The sequence below is a fragment of the Apiospora phragmitis genome (genome assembly GCF_038363925.1).
Source record: "Apiospora phragmitis strain CBS 135458 chromosome Unknown utg000006l:1.0-5683423.0:1.0-5690449.0, whole genome shotgun sequence".
In the NCBI taxonomy this organism is placed as follows: Eukaryota; Fungi; Ascomycota; class Sordariomycetes; order Amphisphaeriales; family Apiosporaceae; genus Apiospora; species Apiospora phragmitis.
The window spans coordinates 5,015,920-5,035,702 of record NW_027117404.1 but is presented as its reverse complement, the minus strand read 5'-3'; the positions used below and the strand labels follow the sequence as shown (position 1 = coordinate 5,035,702).

Here is a 19,783-nt window from a genome sequence, read left to right as displayed (position 1 = left end):
ACAACGCCCTTTTCCATTTCTAGGCCCAACTTAGACATGAAACTCGAGAAAGAATGCCAAGTTACAAACGAAGAGTAGTGATATTACGGCTGCCTTGGAGTGGCGCCGTCAAGATTACGCGGCCTTACCGATGGGGGGATGTAGAAGGCCACCAGACTGGAACTACCCATGGGAGATACTCGTGGGGCCATTCGTAATCACGAACCATGATGGCTGCATATTCTCTCGGGTATACCATGATACGGTTGGGTGATTGGGTATGCAGCATTGGGTTCTAATCCGATAGGTGTTATGACGTCTTACAGCTACATTGAGGGTAGCGACTTGGTCATAAGGGACACTGCGGTGATAAATCCCAGAAACTGATATTTCATTAGAATGCTCTGGATTGTAGTTATAGATATTTGTCTTAACCATGTGCCCTGACAAGCCTCACTCAAGCCTTGCCATGTCCAGCATTTGTTTGTATTGTATTCAGTATATCCTTGTCGTGATATATGAAACGACTCCTGTGGAATAATCTCTGTTCCATCACACAAATGCTTTGGAAACATTTCATTGTGACAACACATTGATTCGCTGATAATGACCAGCGCTATAGGAAGAAGCCTCGCTCTGTGTTGTAAATACATATTCCACCCAGGCCGGATGATTCAATCAAGTTTGGTTGATTGCAACGCAGTAATCAGTTAACAAAGCAGTCGCTCCCCCTCGTCTTGTGCTCGCATTCTTTTTCTCTCGCAACGCCGAAACACCACACATGCCATGCCATGTCTCCTCCTTTAAGAAAAGGGAGGCGTTTTATAGAACGCAAAAAACATCACACTCCCTACACATGACCATTCAGGTAGCCATTCTCTGCTTGATGTCCTGGACAAGCTCGATGAGGTGCTGCTCTATCTCCGTTGTGACACCTTTCGGGAGGAAAGTCTCCTGCTGGGGGTTTCTCGGCAGCAGAGGGTCGGGATAGTCCCCTTTTGCCAACCGGAATTAGTTTTCATGAGGATGAAAAGGGATGATGATAAAAGGATCAAAAACACAGGAGGTATGCAGGTAGCACATACGGATGTCGAACTTCTGGTCCGAGAGTTTGGACTTTGTGTACTCGTACTCCTCCTTGAACTTCTTGTCGTTGAATGCGGCCACTCTTGCGGCACCTGCCAGGTCGGGCGTGGCAGCACCGCCAGCCCCAGTGCCAGACTCACTGAATGACTGCGTCGGCGTGTGAAGCTGGCCGGGGAGCCGAGGCAGGTTTTGACGTTCCATGTTTGCCGACGAGGGAGTTCAGACAAATTACTGGATAAATTGTCAGCTGTACTCTCTAGTAGTACATTAGGTACTGTTGCACGTTGTGGTGTAGGATGGGGTAGGTTACGACTGGTTTAGATCAGGGGGGGGGGGATGTTGTGGCACCGCTTACATTGGAGAGGCGTTTGAGCTGTTGAGTCGAGGTAGCTTGTTCGATTGGCTGAGGCCGCGAAACCGCAGCTGAGACGTGATAGGAGAGTTGAAACCCTCGACGATTTGGTAACGCTTGCAAGATATGGGGGAATTTAAACCGACTAATCACACGGCTCTCTTGAGATCAAACAATATCGTGAAAATGCCGCGTCCTCATCAAGGCAGTTCGTTTCAACAGTGGCGGGAGCGCTGTCATGAGCTGAGCCGGAACAGCCCCGCCCTATGGAATAGGTACGTGTGTACATTACCCCACAGCATTCAAGTTCAATGGGACTCGCTGTTCAGGCTGGGACCCTGGCACCTGGTACAAGCAAAACCCATTGATCGTGGCTTTCTTGATTGGAAGACAGTTTTAAAACAGCAGAGCCGCCCTGCTAATTATTCCAGTTCAGTCCCTCCGCTCCAAACCTTGGCCATTGCATTGGTGGGATTGATTGTATTACGGTTCACCGCAGGCACACATTTCTCCAGACCTGCAAATCGTCAACTTCCTTGCTGCAATAACCCACCCTCCGTCCTTCAGAATAAACCTCCGAGACGCAAGCACTATACCTCTCTACCTTATTCTCTGGATTTCCTTGGTTAATTTCTCTTACACCGTATCTTTCTCTTGCCGAACCACGCTGTGTGTGTGTGTGTGGAAAACAAGCCAGCCAACATGGTGAAAAAGAGCAGTGTGCCCAACGCCTGGGAGGACGACGATTGGGAATCGCAAGCCGACAAGGAAGCCCAAGAGCCCGCCGCCCAAGCGCCGCCAGCGCCCCTCACCAAGAAAGAGCGGCTTGCCCAGCATGCCGAGCTGAACCGCAAAATATGGGAGACAGCGTATGTTTTTCCTTAACATCTTCTTCCTACTTTTAAAAAGTATCTACCTACCGGAAGTACCATGAAACTAAACATAATATCTTCCTCCCTCTGGCAGTGACACCCCCGGCAACGGTGCGCCCCTCCAGTACCTCGCGGCCACCCCGACGCCGCCGCTGGCCCAGCCCTTCAAGGCGCCCATGACGGTGCTGGCCCGCAAGCCCATGATCGCGAAGCGGGACCCGGTGACGGGCCTCTCCAGCCTGACCATGGCGGACGACGACGACGACGACGACGAGGCCAACAAGAAGCCGCCGGAGACGCCCGAGGAGATCCGGGCGCGGCAGCAGCGCGAGCGCGAGGAGAAGCAGAAGCGCTACGACGAGATGCGCGCCAAGATCTTTGGAGAGAGCAGCAGTTCCAGTCCCGCTGGGCCTGGCGCCGGTCGTGGCGGGAGCGGTCGCAGTTCCGGCACCAGCACCCCCGACAATGTGACGCCGCCGACGCAGAGGTCGGGGGGTGAGAGGCGAGGCCGTGGGCGCGGCAGAGGGGGTTACCGCGGAGGACGAGGCGGTGGCGGTGGCGGCGGCGATGGAGGCAACAACGACCGTTTCACTGATCGCGGTGGAGAGCGCAGTGAATACCAACGGCCTATCAGCCAGTCTGGCGGAGGAGGCGGAGTCAACAGCGAGCTCTACGATCCGAGTTATTCGCCAAAGCCTACCTCGACGTTCGACAGGAGAGGCAACACGGGCGGAGGTGCTCCGTTATCAGGACGGTCCACACCCAGGGACGACGACCAAGTCATAAGGGCACCACGCGGTCCACCAACTTCAAGTTCTGATAACGGAGGACGTGGTGGCTTCGGGTTTGCAAGGCGCGGCGCCAAAGAGGGTTGAGGGGAGGTGCTACCTCCTGATGCTGGCTGGTAGGGGGGGTATCTTGTCCAATTGTTGTTCTATCTATATACTCGGTAAAGGACACACTGGAGGCACACAATCTCACCAACCGCCACCGATCTTGCTAGCCAGCTGGACAACCTTCTCCGTGTCGCTCGGCTTGTCTTTGCCTACATCGCTAATCACCTCCCGATACGTCGTCGACACCAGTCTATTTGCGTCTATGCCAGTTATACCGGCCCAATGAGCCAGGGTCTCACGGATTTTCAAGGGCGAAATGCCACCGACCAAGTCTGCCGTGGTTTCTTTCGCTCCAGACTCGGAATCCTCCCGAACCCCGGAGTCTTCGGCAGAAAAGTACGCCTCGTCAACTTCGGCCAACCACTCCTTCTGCTCCTGAGGGCCGGGCTTCGATACTATGCCTATTCTCTCGACAACGACAGGGTCGTCAATCTTGACCTGGCCACCCCCGTTTGTGCATCCACCCGGGCATGCCATAACCTCCACGTATGAGTATTCCAGTTGTTTACGTGAACCTCCTACAGGTTTTCCACCTGGCATTCTCGAGGGGCGCGCAGGCTTAAGTCTTCGGACAAGGTTTTGGATATTTCGGAAGCCATAAAATCTCGCAGCTTTGAATATTGGCTGGCCTGCAGCAGAAACAACGCTGTATTCGACAACATCCGCATTCCTGCCACGGACAGTCTCGATCCTGGAGCCGAGGTTCTGTGCCGAGACATACTGGAGGGCAAAATACAAGTTACCGCCCGAGGTGCCTGCCGCGGGATCTGCTTGCCGCCTCCGATGGGGAGGGAAGAGGAATTGCTGGATCCCGGATCGGGAACGGTGTTCTCTGCGCTTGAGGCAAGGGTGTTTGTGATAAGCCGAAGAAATCGAGGCCGCGCGACTCAGTCAACATAAGGATCTCCTTGCTGGTAATGACGCAGTCGACATCGCGAATGCCCCGCCCTGGCTTGCCGTCCCTGCCCAGACAGAGTCTGTGAGTTCTTCGCGGCTCGCCTCCAGCTTCTTGTCAAAACATGGCATGACGGCCAGATGCCATATCCGGTCTGGACAATACCCAGAACTCGGCTCAGGGTTGACTTTATGAGCGTACCCATGAGAGCTTGTGGCGATTTCACTCGCGAGAGATGTGGCAGTACATGCGGGTGTGTCTTCTCAGCATAGCAGACCCAACCAGGACAGCTGGCGCTGAGAATAGGTTTTGTGGCCTTGTTGTCTCTAAGTGCCTCGCCGAGGGCCTCTTCCGCTCCAAGAACAAGACAGGCCTCGCGCGTGGCATTGGTGTCTGCTACCCATGTAAAGCCGTTGCCATGTTTCCCGCCTGCTCTTAGTCCGTCACTGCCCGAGAAGAGATGCGATATCATGTCACCGGCGGCCTGCTCGCCTATGTGCCCTCCACATGCAGCAGCAAGGTTTGCCCTAGCCTGAGGGCTCACGCTCGCTACGAAGAGCTTCGCGTCGGGGTTTTCGAGCCCATCCACACTCCAACTACCTGATTCTTCATCTTGGCGTATCTGTAAACCGAGCGCCGAGTCCAGTACAGTCAGGACCTCGCTGTGACTCTGTAGGCTGACCAGCACCGCTTCTGCCGAGGTCACGCAGCCGGAGCATGCGAGACAGTCTGTAAGGGATATCTCGGCCGGTGCGTTTGCTTTGGCAGCAGCAGCCGCAGCTGGCGTACCGTCTAGGATGACTTCGTGCTCGAGGGATACATCGGTCGGGGGAGCGGTGGCGGGAAGGATCTCGACGGGTTTGATGCAGGCAACACCGGGCGAGATGAAGTCGTTGAGATCGTCGGCGGACAGAATGGCGGACATTGTTAATATGAGGCCTCAGAGGGCGGACGTTTGTCGGCTGTCTGTCTGTCTGCGTAGATGAGCGCCGCGCAAAGCGGGATCTCGACTATTGAAACACAGCTCGCGTTGCTGTCTCTACTTCGGATCTAAGAGTAATAGTTTGATCGATCAATTAATGCGTGTGCCGTATCAGTTGGTGGGACGCCCGGTGAGTCAAGTTGCGGAATAGATTGTATTACGTAGAACCTAATCGTATGGGCAAGTGAAGACCAAGAGGCGGTTATGAGCTAGAAACAAATGTTTGCCCGGAGATGCTTGCTCGTGACTTGACGGCGTGCTTTGAAATGCAATGCGATTTTTTGGACGAACTGCATGCGAAATCGGAAAGTGGTAGTTAGTGGCGGCGGGGCTAGAACGTGGGGTTGAAAATCGACTCATCGTTTTTTCTCGTCCCCGTTACATGCACCCTTCCGGGCATCGTAGGCCATTTCCGGGTTACGGTATTAATAAATACCCGTTAGTAACAAGGGCGGCTCGTGTCTGTCTGTCTGTCTGCCACCTCCAGTGCCTGCCTGTCTGAACTGGACCTTTCTCCGGCGGTTGGGGATGATCATCTACCCAATCATAACGGAGCATAGGAGCGGCCTGGAGCTCCAGCGCCCGTGACGTAGTATTATACGCGGACATGGATAATCGGCATCCGCCATACCTATGAATGTTATTTTCAGATACGCATGCATGCGTGAGGCTCAAGGGCGAGAGCGGGCTGGCTGTAATACAAAAATCACTCTTGGCCACGGTTGTCTCGGCCACGCATTTCAGCGTCATCGTGTTTATAAAATCCCACTACATATCTTCTACTACCAATCTGCATCCGGCTTGGAGTTCGTATAGAGTCACTCACTCACTGTACCTTGACATCAATTGACCTCTCTTATCAACCTGCCTCGACTTCAAGCTGTTTACTGCCTTCAAGTCAACCGCACTGCTCACTGTAAACGAAGAATTCCGACTCGAAGAAGAACACCAGCAAGTCAACGACTATGGATGTAAGTTTTGACTGCCTTGCTCCGGCGTCGTGCTGTATATAAACCCAATCACATGCCCAATTGCTCCTGCTAACCACATACTGTTCTTGTACATGAAGATTGCATCTGCCTACTCGCTTGCCACGCTCGGCTGGCACCTGCTCCAGTCGGTGCCTCTCATCGCCTGGCCGCAGGTGATTATCGGCCTCCTGAACATCGACGCGCCTTCCCCCGCGGGCCTCCCCACGTCGGGCGTGGAGCTGTACTTTGCGCGCTGCCTGGGCCTCGCCCAGCTGACCCTGGGCATGGTCACCGTGGTTCTGACTGGCGCGCTGCCCATGACCAGCATGGTTGAAAGTACGTTTTCTTCCTTCACCCTCTCTTTATTATACTTTTCTGGGAAGTATATCTTGCTGCAGCCAGCACCTGAACTAATGACCCCCCGTCCACACAGCCCCCGCCGACTCCATAAGCCCCTACGCCAACGCCGTCATCCTGCTCACCACGCTGCACCACGGCGCCCACGCCTTCTACTGCTGGGCCCGGTACAACGAGACGGCCCAGAACGGGTTCGTGCTGGGCTTCGCCGGCAGCGCCGCGCTCGCCGCCTTCGGGCTCTGGTGCGTCCTGTTTGGCGGCGACAAGTCGCGCGTCAGCCGCCGGACCGGGGCCGACAAGCGCACCAGCGGCTTCCCCTTTGGAAACCCTGAGAAGAAGAAGCAGCGTGGAAAGGCGTTGTAAAGTGAGGAGGGACCCAAAAAAAAACACACGATAAGTAGGTTGGAGTGGGACGGCGACATTGGACCGTTCACATAGGTTTTCTAGTGAGGTAGAGAGGCAAATCATCCGTTTCATCTGCATACTTGCCTGTGATATGGTTTTGTAAAGCCAGTGTGGGCGGCTGCCTCAGTGTACGATTTTGGATATTCAATTTTTGGCATCTTGTCTTACTTGACCTGACACAAAAATCTCCCTAGCTAAAGAAAGGGAGCTTCTATAGCCCCTCGAATCGTGACCATTCCAATCCCATGTTATCATCGTGACTGTCTTGTGATATCATGCATTACATTCTTACAAAGTTCTGCTTCAAGTAGCAGAATATGAACAACGCCATAATAGTATAACCGGAACGCCTTCCTCCCGAAACCTCTCTACCGTGGAAGCTTAACTTAGCAGATGAACGTTTCCTTTTGCTTCTTTCTCTTCTTTGGTCTCATTCGTCAACCTCGATGGGATCCTCGTCACGGGAGTCTACCGCTTCCGGGGCCGCGCTGCCTTCGTCCTCGGGCTCGAGCGTGGCCTTGAGGGTCTCGGTGCTGACCTTAACATCCGCCTCGCCCGCGAGCACCGCCTTGCGCCGCCGCCACCAGTCCTCCTCGACCTGCTTGACCTGGTCGAGCAGGACCTCCTTCTCGAGCCACTCGAGCCGGGACTCCCCCTCGAGCTCGCGGCACTCGTCGCGCAGGGCCTCGCCGTCGCCCGTCGCCCACTTGAGGTGTGCCACGCAGATCTTCCAGAGCGACTCGGGGTCCATCTTGAGCTCCTTGTCGGTGAACCCTTGCTGCTCCGTCAGCGGCGTGAAGAAGTCGGAGCCCATGGCGTCGTCGCTGCCGTCGCCGTCGTCGCCCAGCAGGCCGTCGTCGTGGTGGCTGCTCGACGCGCGCGGCTGCTGCGTCTTGAGGATAATCTTGAGCTTGTTGGGGCCCCGCGCCGGCTCGCGCGTCTGCATCGACTTGGGCACGGGGTCGGAGGGCCGCAGGGCTTCGGTCTCGTGGACGGTTCGCATGTGCTTGGCCAAGGCGTCGGATATAGTAAACGCTCTATCGCATTCTGCGCACGGTCTCCCGTATCAGCAAAGGTGCAGTTCCTGCGTGCATGTAATCTATGTAGATCATTTCTTCCTGGTAGCTTACCTGGTAGATAGCAGTAGAAGGGCTTCTCCCTCGTGTGGCTCCGCATGTGAGCCTTCAGCGCGTACCCACTGGCGTGCGGCATGCTCTTGCGCGGACAGCCGTTCCACTCGCACGTGTACTTCTTCTGCCGGCTCTCGATGTGGTCGTTGTGGATGTGCTCGACCAGCTTGTCCATGTTGCCCAGGTCGCCGGCGCGGCAGCCGTCCCAGGCGCACACCGTCACCTGCTCCTGGAACTCCTCCTCGTCGAGCTTGGCGTTGATGGGCGAGTTGGGCACGTCGCCGTCCGTGTCGGACGAGATGTCGCCCTCGTCCGCGATCTCGGGGCCGCCGCCGCCGTCGTCCGAGTCCGGAGCGTGCAGCTCCTGCTCGCCCACGTGCACCGAGGACGAGGCGCGCGAGGCCCCGTCGGCGCCGAGCTTCTGGCGCTTCGAGGGCGGCAGCAGGCTGGGCTCCTCCTCCAGGGGCAGGGGCGAGTCGTAGTCATTGTCGGCCTCAGGGGAATCTGAGGATAGCGAGCTTATGTCCGACGAGGATTCGGAGAGCAGGACCATGGTAGGCGAGTTCCGACCAATGCGAGTGAGCTTACGCTACGCGACGCGACGCAACTGTGAGACGGGCGGTGATGATGGATAAATCGGTAATGGTAGTCGGATTCGCAGACGATGGGATAATTTGACTCGAACCACTGTTGTTGTGTCGCGGAGTTGAGGGTGTCGTTGACTTCCAATGATGAGCAAGCTGCTTAGGTGTGAATAATTAATTAACCTAGATGTCGGGAGAATACAGCGTTTTCATGGGACTCGGATGGTTTAGGCAATTATCGACAAGATTGATTGGATTGGGTTTTTTTTTTTGGAATGCAGTTGACAAGGCTGCAGAAGGAAGCTCTACTTTCAAACTCGACTCAATGTTCGTTCATTCAATCAACAACTACACCACGTACTTACTCACTGCAAGTCTGCGATCATTCAATGTTCCGCCGCGACCGTGCCAGACGCCAATTGAGTACACCCAGACACCAGACGTGGTACAGACGTTATCGTAGCCTTTTACAGCAGATAAACCGTGGCTGTAGTTGACCCTTGGTTGATCCTTGTGCTTTGCCTTCCCCAAGACTTCCATGTTAGTGAGCAGTTGCCATTGGGGGGTGTGCACTGCCCACTTTCCGTCGTAATGGGGGTACGAACATGCCCAGCTTCAGTTTAGTTCAGGCCAGGCACCGCTTCAGGAGTCAGCACAGCACCGGCTGCAGGTAGAAGAAGATTGAAGTCACTCGAAGAATACTTGCTCGTTGACCCCTCCTGAAGTAAAAATACATCATACATGAATATACCAATTCAAACTCCTCATATTCTCGCTTCCACTCGCATTGCACTGAATCCTATCGCATTGGTTCCTTTTATAACGTACCAAGAGCTGAAGCTCTCTGGAAGTCCGGTCTGCCCACAGCTCCGGCAGCACAACAGTACCCGACCTTAGCGCTCTGACATCACCCCCACAACTGGGCAGTCAGGTCGTTGTCCTCTCCCTCCAACGAGATTCGTCACTTTACTTTTCCCCTGTCCCCTCTCACAACAAGACCCTGAACATCTTTCTCAGGGAAAGTCACCCAACATGGCGTCGCTCAACCTATCTACCAACGGCCCCTCCATCAAGAGCAGCTACCAGGGTGTCATCAACGCCCCGGCCCCTCCAGCTGGAAGCTCTTCGACCTACGGTCACTGGGCCCTCTTCTCCGTCCAAGCCCCGCTTGCCAACGCCTTCCAAGACAGCGGCAACAAGGAGAGCATCCTCAAAGTCCAGACCAAAGGCGAGGGCGAGCTCGAAGAGCTCATTGAGGACTTCAACGAGGGCCGCGTCCAGTTCGCTTTCCTGAAGATCAAAGACCCAAACTCGGGTCTTCCCAAGTATGCCTTGATCGCATGGGTTGGTCTCCCCTCCAGTTCTCTACGGTCAACCCCTTAAATGTTGCACAAACTAACTACCCTGATTTACAGTGCGGTGGTGGCGTACCAGAGCGCACCAAGGGCTACTTCACAAGCCATCTGAATGCTGTATCTAAACTTCTGCATGGCTACCACGTTCAAATTACCGCTCGCTCCGACACCGACCTCGAACCCGCCAACATCCTGCAAAAGATCGCTGATGCCTCGGGCTCCAAGTACACAGCTGGCGGCAGTGCTCCGGTGAAACCGGCCGGTGGCGCTCCCCACCAGTGAAGAGCAAGCCCGTATTCCCCACGACGGCCACCGGTACCATCTCCTTCAACCCCATAGTTGCCGCACGCAATGCCCAGCTACGACAGAACACCAACGACGACGGTTGGGGCGACGACGCACCTCAAGTCTCGAGAACTCAACTTGAGAAGGTCGAGCCTGCATATAAGCCTACTAAGGTCAACATGGCCGAATTGACGAGCCAGAAGCAAGAACCCTCACGGTCCGCCGGTGGTCAAGAAGACGACAGACCCGGCGTTGTCAGAGGAGCTTACCAGCCCGTTGGCAAGGTCGACATTGCGGCCATTCGCGCTGCCGCTAAGGAGAAGGGAGACGACCGTCCCACCACCGTCAAGGGTGCTTACGAGCCTGTCGGAAAGGTCGATATCGCCGCGATCCGAGCACGAGCCCAGAAGCCAGCGGCGGAAGAAGAAGAGGCGCCCCAGCAGCCCAAACCTGTTGCAGAGCGCACCGCAGCTTTCAGCCAGCCCCCGCAGTCTGAACGCATAACTGAGATGCCGAAGCCCAAGGTCGCGAACAAGTTCGGAGGAGCCTCGAGCTTCACTGGAACGAAGCCCCTCAACCCGGGAGGCTTTGGTCTCCTTGGCCCCACCGCTACCGGCAGCAGTGGCGGTCAACTTGGCACTGCGGGCAGGAAGTTTGCCGACTCGGCTGGAAAGACCCCTGCACAGTTGTGGGCCGAGAAGAAGGCTGCTCAAGGGGAGGTGCGCACAGCCCTGCTCCGGCTGCATCTCCGGCTGCAAATGCCATTTCGCCACAGGCTAGTGGTCAAGCAGGCGGTTGGAAGAGCGGTTACAGCGGAAAGAGCTGGGCACCCGTTCAACCTCCCACATACGACCGGGGCATTGCTGGTCAGAAGACTGGCGAGACGGCCACAAGCCAGGAGCAGGCCCCTGGTTCTCCTTCGGGAGGTATTGGCTCTATCCGCGACCGCTTCAAGGGTGCTGCGCCGATTGGAGCTGCTGCCGGTGTAGGCGCGGCAGCTGGTATTGGTGCCGGTGCTGCGGCATATGCAGCATCTCGTGACGACGAGGAGGATGAGTCCGGCCCACCGCCTCCGCCCATGGGCAACCGACCGAATGAAGACGCACCATCGGGTGGCTTTGCGCTGCCCGGTATGCCGCCTCGCCCACCGCCGGTCACTGACGAAGAGGAGGAAGAGGAGTCTGAGCCCATTCAAGTTGCCATGCCTGTTGCTCGCGGTCCGGAGCCGGAACTTGAGCCAGCTGCTGAGCCGCCGCGATCCCTCCCGGTGCGGCCTATCGAACAGGAGTTGCCGAGGAGGAGGAGCTCCAGGAAGAGGAGGAAGTCCAGGATCCCCGAGCATCGGCAGCCGCTGTTGCGCAAGAACAGTTCGGCCATGATGCGGTCACTGATGTCCAAGGGATGCATCTGGAGGCCGCCGGGCTCTGATTCAATACGACTACGAGAAGGCGGAGGACAACGAGCTGGAACTGCGCGAGGGCGAGTATGTCACGAACATTGAGATGGTCGATGAGGACTGGTGGATGGGTACCAACTCGTCGGGCGAGAGCGGTCTGTTCCCTAGCAACTACGTTGAGCTGGTGGAGGACGAGGAAGATGCGCCTGCTGCCCCTGCGGCATCGATGCCCCCTCCTCCTTCGCCTCCGGCCGCTGCTGAGCCCGAGCCCGCACCAGCACAGTCTGGCGACTCCGGACCGACTGCCACAGCCCAGTTCGATTACGAGGCTGCTGAGGACAACGGTATGTGCATAGTGAACAATTAATGTGAATATTGACCCCTGACTAACGCACATATAGAACTGAGTTTCCCTGAGGGAGCCACCGTCACCAACCTCGAGTTCCCCGATGATGATTGGTGGTTCGGCCACTACAACGGAGACACGGGTCTCTTCCCCGCCAACTACGTCGAGTTGGACCAATAAGTGTCACAGGATGAAGGAGATGAGGTGTAGCATAGCCATGACTATTCGTCTTCTACCTAAATAGGACAAAAATTTCGACCGAAAGCTGGTGTTTGTGGGGAAAAACTGAAAAATAGCCTTCTTGTTTTCTAGAGATATTTGAAGGAGCATGTCCAAATCACATACAAGCAAAACACGTTCAAATGACTGGTGATCCCGCTATCAAGGTTGAGTGTCGATCACCCCTGATAAACGCTTATAGAGGTGCCCCTTTCCTGGTGATATTGTATAATATTCCTTCTAGTGCATGCAAACCCGTCTGGGCTGGGGATAGGTATTGACATCAGCGCCTGGAGACGCGCCTGGAGACAGGATCGGATAGGTACGTACCCGAGCATTGGACGTTTCCATGTAGTCCGGAGAGCCCGTTTTCGTGATGGCTCGTGGCAGCAATAAACAAGCCACCTAGCGCAAACTCTATTTTAGACAAAGCTTGTATCAGGAGTGCTAGTAACCCATGCTGCCATGTTCCCAGGAGAACAGCAAGTACAGTAATCCGCAAGGACGAATTCCAGAGTCGTGAGCTTCGTTCATCAATCCCTCTTCCTATAGGCTCCTTACTGCTTACAAGTGGTGAAGCTGGAGAGGCGGAGAGGCGGACTAGATCGATCCAAATCCGCTTTGATGGGCTGTAGGTTGCAGTACATAGTAGCCGCAGGTCTTGGCAACGTAGGACCCCTTCCATAGGCTCTTCCATAGTAGTAAGTTCCAAGTCGGTCGATTGGGACTTGGAAATGTTTGGTACCCAATCTGAGCCTTCGTCTCATAATTTCTTGGACTGATGGCTGGCCCCGTTCAGTGGGACGGATATCTCGGCACATGCAGTGGGTAAGGTACATGTCACGTCTGGTCAGGAACCTGCATGTACTTACCTTGATTGTTGATGTGATAATTTCGCGTCACTCACTTACAACACGAATCCCCCATGGAACCAATTTAAGTGAATATTCTAGTAGCCAAGAAGATCGAAATATAAGGTAATTACATACATGCAGTGTACTGCTACAGATGAATCGAAAAGCTTGTGCGCCATAACGACCTGCCATGGAGGAATCTCGGTTCGGTACTTCGTCAACGGTCGAGGTCCGCCTCCAGGTCTCGCAGCCACGGTCCCCTAGGGCGCCGACTATGTAAGTGCCTGCCCCAGGGGAATGCAAGGTCGGCCGTTCCCGTGGCAAAGAAGGACTACGAGTATGTATCATGACGCACCCGGAATCGTAACATCACAAGAACTCGGCTACGTAGAGAAAGACGAGGAACACATCTGTAGGTATGCAAGCTGAGCCACAGCTTACACACGTTATGTGTGTGTACGTCGCAGCGCATGTGATTGCTGATTGCTTCCGATTTGCGACCGATTTGTTCCCCAGACTTGCCGCGGCGCAGACCAATCGAGGACGAACACACATACAACTTCACATAATCAGTAGGGTTCAGATGATGTATGGATGTATTGTAAATTGCCTCCAGTGGCTGTGTAGGGTTGAAGAAAAGAGTTTACCGATATGCAGTCTGCGTGCAATCGCTACATACTTACGTGAAGCAAACCAGCGAAAGAGCAGCAAATCAGGCCTCCCAAAATCCCAGTAAGCAACGCAGGCCCCCCTGCAGCCCTCGGGTGCCCCCCAGGATGTGGCTGGTTTGAAACGGAACCCACGGTTACCCGCGATACCATCAGCATCGCCGCCGACATCAGTCATCAGGTGGCCAATATCTTTACGTACGTACGCGACATATCCCTCTCACCGCGGGAAAAGTTGCGCTTCGAAAGTGGCTATGCTCCTGTGGTTGATCAATATCGGAGTGGCCATGGTGGGGCGTGGACGCATCATCCAGCCCGAGTGCGGTCTAATGGCGCATGGGAACGATGGTCATTTGGTGAAGAACGAGGACGCTCATTGGAGGGCACGCAACAAGAACCCGGAACGGACCTGTACTGTATGTTGTATACCAGGGTATTACTTGATATAGGTAGTCAGGCACATTGGATGTGGGAATTAATTATCGGTTCGGTGATGGACTTGCTTGAAACTTGGGGGGCATTCAAGGAGGATCTCTGATTTGCATCTGTGACCCTGCGAGCCTGGGCCCTGCATTTGATCCTGGCCTCCCATACACTCTCAATAAAGTACTCTTGACTTTGGCCTACCTTACGCCTACGCCGCACGGCACCCAGACTTTAATCTGGCCCTCTTGTTGTTTCGCCCGTTCGTTCATCCTGGCATCTTACATCTACTTTCCTTTCCCTTTTTGTGTCGTCTGTGTGAAGAACGTACAACTCTCCTAAAATACCCATCGACATCTTCTCTGCTTTCTTGACCGGTATCAAGAAAGAAAAAGAAAACCAGCATCTCGTTGCGACAGATTCCATCATCTTCACCTCGATAACTATTGCGACTCGGTACGTTAGAATTGTTGTTGTTGTTTCCTCGCCCTGTCAGATGAATCTGATGCCGCCAACCCCCAAGTCTTGCTTCCCGTCCGCCTTGGCATTGATGAATTGGCACTCGCCTTGGCAGGCTTGGTAGGCTTGGTTGAACCTAACTCCATTCAATTCCTTTTTTTTGCCTTACCTTCGCGAATCTCACATTTTTCTCTCGGCGTGCATCTATTTTGCGACTCGTCCAAGACTGACAACACTTCGTTTCTGCAGCGCAATCCACCAGATACATTCATCATGTCGAACCAAGGTTACTACCAGCAGGGCCCTCCTCCCCAGGGCTACTACCCTCAGCAGCCTCAGCCTGTACGTTCTCTCCCTGTCCCTCTGTCAATTGCCGTCAGCCCGACCGATCCGTTGTTGTGATTGCGATATCGATTCCCGAAGCTTTGGTGCGCGAAGGGCGAAAAGCAATGTCTTGCCAAGCTACGGTACTCTTTGCTGTTCGCGTCGCCAGCATCGCTCGCAATCACTACCTCGGCGGATCGGAGAGGTTTTGCTGGATATAATGCGCGCGCATCTACTAACGTGCTTTACTTCGTGTAGGCCTACGGTCCTCCCCCGGGACAATACTACCTCCCCAGGGCCAGCCCCCTATGGGCTACCAGCAGCAGGCCCCTCCTCCCCAGCAGAAGGGTGGCTCTTCCAACTGCCTGACCGCCTGCTTGGCCGCGCTCTGCTGTTGCTGCGTCTGCGAGGAAGGTTGCGAGTGCTGCGCCGACTGCTGCGAGCTTTGTCTGTAAAGAAAACACAAATATCGACGAGAGAGAGCGCCGAGACCGACGATCGATCAATGACGCGATGATCTCAAACAACAAGCAATTGCCAAGATCAAAGCCAAGTCTTGGGAGGAACGATGGATAAAGATGGCTCGCTCAGCCCGCCGCAAGCCACGAACTTTTACTACTTTACGACGAGCACACGCGCACCTACATCAAACACTTTCAAGTACCGAATGGGGGCTACCTACGATATAATCACACGATCTTATTTGTTGTTGCGGAGGATGGGGGGGTTAGGGGATTAGTCATTGGGTTGGCTACCTAAGCAAAAGGGCGAGGGAGAGAGGGGAGGGAGAGAGGGAGGGAGAGAGAGCAAGCACTATTCACTTATGCGATTGATGTCTTCCCATATCTGTGGGGAAGACAGCCAGAGGACATCATTGCGCCTTGCTAGAGACTACTTAGATGGCCGAAGCAGGGTGGATGAGGGTCGCATCGCAACACACGGAGACTTCCTTCTTCCTATACGCGTGTTTTATGGAATTCATAATCTTTGCCCTTGCCCCTGCGCGAAATGATTGATTCTGATGTAATTTGTTTGCTATGAGCTTCTTTTCCTGCCTTTGTGTATTTGCAGACCCGAAGTGAGCTATTTGGCAATGAATTTGTTACTACCAACGTGGATTCTCGAGCTCCAGTGTACCGTTTGCGTCCTTATCGTTGAAGGGTGCCCATTCGGCACCAACGATGGTTGGTTGTGTAATTCCAGCACCTAATATTTGAACCTACAACGAATCAAAATGGTCAATTTACTCGAGTTGTCCGGGCTAACGGTAACAATATCATTGTGTTGGCTCACTCGAGATCTGTCTTTGTCCATACCTAGGTAGTCAAGGGTCCTGGCTGCTGCATATGATAGGTAGCATTGCATGTGTATCGATGAGACTCGCTCGCTCGCCGCCCCCTTACAACAGCGAGTCAACCTTGATGAGCACTCATTGCAAATATCTCGATTGTTTTTAGGCTGCATCCATGCTGAGAGGACTATTTCTGATGTTCTGTACCTACTTGCCTACGGAGTAAGGGACGAAGTCGATGGGGGTGTCACTGCCGCACTTGTGGGAATGTAGATGAGATATCGGGACATTTGTCTCCTCTGCCATTTACGATGTAGGAGGGGCGGGTTGAGGGTGAGGGAACCAATACGAAGAAAGTGAGGGGATAGGCTGTAACCACTGGCTGCAGCTAGAAGAAACAGCTCATCAGTTTGCTGTATAGGGGTGCCAGACGAAGCATGTCTTCCAGGAGTCATCGTGGTAAATGTGTTTTACAAGAGAGCAAAGTTTAAGATGTGACAAGGCTCGGTTGACTTATGTCAATTTGCTACCGATTCATGACATACTACATGGATGTCTAGTAGCTAAGTCAAAGTAAGTATGGGCATTATCTCTACTAGTTGGATGTGCCCTTTTCCTTCCCTGAGTTCGTGCCTAGATGTTTCCACGATGCTTTGGGTTCTAGCAGTATTCTTGTAGTAGTCGCTCATAAATGAGCGGGCTGGTTGATACAGACTCTATACCTTGCCAGGAACCGAACCATATGTCACTTGAATACTGTGAGGGACTCCAAAGTGAAAGTGGTAGGTAAGTTTCTACAAGAAACAGGTGCAAGATGATGAGGTAGACGGGTGCCCATCCTGGCCAAGCTCAACTTATATAAATCAACACCTCGCAGAACATTTTCTTAATGGCACACCAAGCACCTATGAAGGGCAGATACCGCTTTTCTCTCTGAGCCTGGTGTGCTCCATGTCCAATCCCTAGGATTGGGTCTCTGCACTGTCCAACCTTGCTGTGTCTGGGATATCATCTACCTCTAGAATGGGGAGCACACTTGGGATAGGCTCATATGTGAGGAAGGCATCGCATTCATCATGAAGATGCTTTGCTGCCAATTCCCGGAACAATATCAAGGATAGCTACTCCACTGACGACTCACTGTGATTCCCGCCATGGTCGAGATGTCAAGATGTTATTAGATCGTAGTTTGAACAGAACAATGGGCTATGAGTGTCATTGTCGAGTGATAGGGCAACAGCCCCGAGCGAGTACAAGCTATTGAACTGCCAAAATCAAGAGGACAGTACAATCAAGCCTTCACAGAAAACTTCATGTGCATAATTAACTATCCAGTTGCCCATAACCATCATCCTGTTCTTGTATTCACCCCAACCTCATCAACCCATCTCCATCCTTCCACCACAACTTGGAAATATTCAAGTACGAACGCATACATCCTCCCTCTCCCTCTCCCTATCTCTCCCTCTCTTTCCTTCATCCATCACACAAACCAATTTGTCATTTCTCTATTTCCATCAACATCGTATCTTCACTTCAACCATCAGCAAATCTTGCAACCCTACAGCACACCCAACAAAAGGTCACAGCTACAAACACATCCTCAAGATGGCATCTTTCACGCCGAAGCGCAAGTACGAGTCCATCATTCTCAGTACACCTCCCTCCAAAGAGGAGCGACGTCCGAAGAAGCATCAGAATTCCTACCCTTCGCCGCCTCCCTCTCATCGTCGTCATGGCGGTCCAGGTGCCAAGGTAAGTGACAACCGTCTTACAAGCCAGGGAGGCTCGCTCGTCTTTCTGTTTCGCGAACTTTTTTCTTTGTTTTTCTTCTTCTTTGCCTGACTGACTCGCCGATCACAGGAGATCGATTTCGCCAAGAAAATGCAGGGCCATCCCAATGAGATCAAGACGCAGTTTGTGAGAACCAATCTGCCCAAGACCAGTCTGGGCAAGAAGAATAACAGCCAGACCGAATCCGAAGCTCGACGATTAAAGGCAATTGAGAAGAAGAATGCCAAGGACAAAGAGGCAAACCTCAAGCTCTTGATGGATAGTATCGTGAACTCGCTTCCTTCAGATGAGCTCATGGCCGTAGCCCCCAACCTCTTGTGGGATGGTGGTGATGACATGACCAAGTACTATGAGTAAGTGTTCCTTCACGACTGCGCGCCACATGAACACATTGAGCCCGCAACTGCTCCCTAACCCATCTCCTGTCACCCAATTATGTATAGATACAAGTCAACTAATCCCCGAATTCATGTATCACAGGTGGCTACTTGAGGAATTCTATGATGGGAACATGCCCGAAATTGTTAGGCGGGCCAATGCTTTCCGTGGCTTCCCCCAGATTGACGACGAGGACTTCAACCAGGAAGGTGCTGCCGAACGTCGTGCCTACTACCAGTCCCACCAGGGCCGCGAGGAGCTCCGACCGTATCTCCCCGCCATCAAGAAGTACGCGTCCAAGGGCGAGTACGTACTCATCGAGGCTCGGGTGAACGGACAGAAGGCGTCGGACGCATTGGTTGCCGCCGCCGCCGCCGCCGCCGAGTGTGAGCCCAAGTCCAAGCCCCGGCGCCAGAAGTCTATCACGTTGACTTCTCCTGGTAGCGAGACCGTTTACTATGAGGAGCTCTGGTCTGCGACCCCGACTCCGACCCCGGCTGCTGCTGCTTCGTCCACCCTCGCCGCCGAAGATTTCTCTCCTCATTTCGACCGTTCGGCCACGCTGGGACACTCGCCGCCGCTTCGTACAGGATGTTCAAGCCCGGAGTTTGTGTCTCCCAACTCGAACACTCAAATCCTCGGTGCTAACTTGAGCCCCGGCCTGGTCGAGATGTTCAAGGAGGAGGACAAGCAGATGATCGCAGCATACATCTCCATGCCCTCGGTGTCGACTCCTGCCCCTACGCCTCTCGCCAAGCAGGCGACCAAGGCGACCCGCAAGCGCAAAGATCTGTATAACAGCACCTGGAAGCCTTCTGCTGCTGGCGATATGTCCTCGTCCTCCGATGACGACAAGCCCCTGATCAAGCGTACCAAGCAGAGACACCACGCCGTCGCGCATCGTTAAGCTGGTGGCTTAACTCAACTTGACGGCATTGCCGATCTCGAGTGAGCCTGGCTGGCTGCTCTACTCCTTCCCATGCTTCAGTTGTTTGGTGTCATCGGTTGCGAAACAGGCTCCTCGTTACGAGGACGCAACATTGGATGGCAGGGGAGTAGGATGATGAATGTCGACGAACAAACACACACAATTTCGCTATATGACTGGACACCTGGTCATGGACGACTGCACTTTCCTTCTTCCGGACGTTCGATTTGGTTTTTGCACGATACCCCCTTTTTTTGGTTGGACACAGTGGTGAAGACCTATTCTAGGTCCATTTCACTACTGCCGATGATGATGATGATGATGATGATGAATTGCCTCCATTGGTTTCGAGGCTCCGAGGAGGATATTACATAGATTCACTCGAACAATGCATTGCTTTTGCTGATATGTTGTCATCATATGAACTTAATGCCTGAAGCTGTGTCCGTGAATGATACCGTATCCTCTAGGATGAGACTTGATGCCAGAAGCGGTCTCCGCAAATGATACTGTATTCTCGCATGAGATGGACCTTGTCAGCTCGAAACATCTCC

At 53.8% G+C, this 19,783-nt stretch overlaps 8 protein-coding genes across 8 annotated transcripts; 5 read left to right on the top strand and 3 right to left on the bottom strand.

The window, feature by feature from the left end:
* Positions 1-843: 843 nt before the first annotated feature.
* On the bottom strand, positions 844-1,266 carry PG994_006746 (uncharacterized protein; the record flags this gene model as incomplete). Its single annotated transcript, XM_066858155.1, has 2 exons — positions 844-974; positions 1,065-1,266. 2 exons carry the CDS (start codon positions 1,264-1,266, stop codon positions 844-846), a joined length of 333 nt encoding a protein of 110 aa, XP_066717424.1.
* An 853-nt stretch (positions 1,267-2,119) lies between these two features.
* PG994_006745 (uncharacterized protein) lies at positions 2,120-3,164 on the top strand (the record flags this gene model as incomplete). Its single annotated transcript, XM_066858154.1, has 2 exons — positions 2,120-2,286; positions 2,384-3,164. 2 exons carry the CDS (start codon positions 2,120-2,122, stop codon positions 3,162-3,164), a joined length of 948 nt encoding a protein of 315 aa, XP_066717423.1.
* Positions 3,165-3,266: 102 nt separating this feature from the next.
* On the bottom strand, positions 3,267-5,005 carry PG994_006744 (cytosolic Fe-S cluster assembly factor NAR1; the record flags this gene model as incomplete). Its single annotated transcript, XM_066858153.1, has 3 exons — positions 3,267-4,017; positions 4,108-4,234; positions 4,282-5,005. The coding sequence occupies 3 exons, from the start codon at positions 5,003-5,005 to the stop codon at positions 3,267-3,269; spliced, it is 1,602 nt and encodes a 533-aa protein (XP_066717422.1).
* A 1,022-nt stretch (positions 5,006-6,027) lies between these two features.
* Positions 6,028-6,753, top strand: PG994_006743 (uncharacterized protein; the record flags this gene model as incomplete). Its single annotated transcript, XM_066858152.1, has 3 exons — positions 6,028-6,033; positions 6,132-6,369; positions 6,467-6,753. The coding sequence occupies 3 exons, from the start codon at positions 6,028-6,030 to the stop codon at positions 6,751-6,753; spliced, it is 531 nt and encodes a 176-aa protein (XP_066717421.1).
* A 472-nt stretch (positions 6,754-7,225) lies between these two features.
* PG994_006742 (INO80 complex subunit 1) lies at positions 7,226-8,478 on the bottom strand (the record flags this gene model as incomplete). The annotated part of the gene is made up of 2 exons (XM_066858151.1): positions 7,226-7,842; positions 7,926-8,478. 2 exons carry the CDS (start codon positions 8,476-8,478, stop codon positions 7,226-7,228), a joined length of 1,170 nt encoding a protein of 389 aa, XP_066717420.1.
* Positions 8,479-9,541: 1,063 nt separating this feature from the next.
* PG994_006741 (uncharacterized protein) lies at positions 9,542-12,071 on the top strand (the record flags this gene model as incomplete). Its single annotated transcript, XM_066858150.1, has 6 exons — positions 9,542-9,853; positions 9,925-10,113; positions 10,224-10,868; positions 10,925-11,436; positions 11,549-11,889; positions 11,947-12,071. 6 exons carry the CDS (start codon positions 9,542-9,544, stop codon positions 12,069-12,071), a joined length of 2,124 nt encoding a protein of 707 aa, XP_066717419.1.
* A 2,716-nt stretch (positions 12,072-14,787) lies between these two features.
* On the top strand, positions 14,788-15,293 carry PG994_006740 (uncharacterized protein; the record flags this gene model as incomplete). Its single annotated transcript, XM_066858149.1, has 2 exons — positions 14,788-14,856; positions 15,135-15,293. 2 exons carry the CDS (start codon positions 14,788-14,790, stop codon positions 15,291-15,293), a joined length of 228 nt encoding a protein of 75 aa, XP_066717418.1.
* A 2,444-nt stretch (positions 15,294-17,737) lies between these two features.
* Positions 17,738-19,208, top strand: PG994_006739 (uncharacterized protein; the record flags this gene model as incomplete). Its single annotated transcript, XM_066858148.1, has 3 exons — positions 17,738-17,884; positions 17,993-18,276; positions 18,404-19,208. 3 exons carry the CDS (start codon positions 17,738-17,740, stop codon positions 19,206-19,208), a joined length of 1,236 nt encoding a protein of 411 aa, XP_066717417.1.
* Between the last annotated feature and the right edge of the window lie 575 nt (positions 19,209-19,783).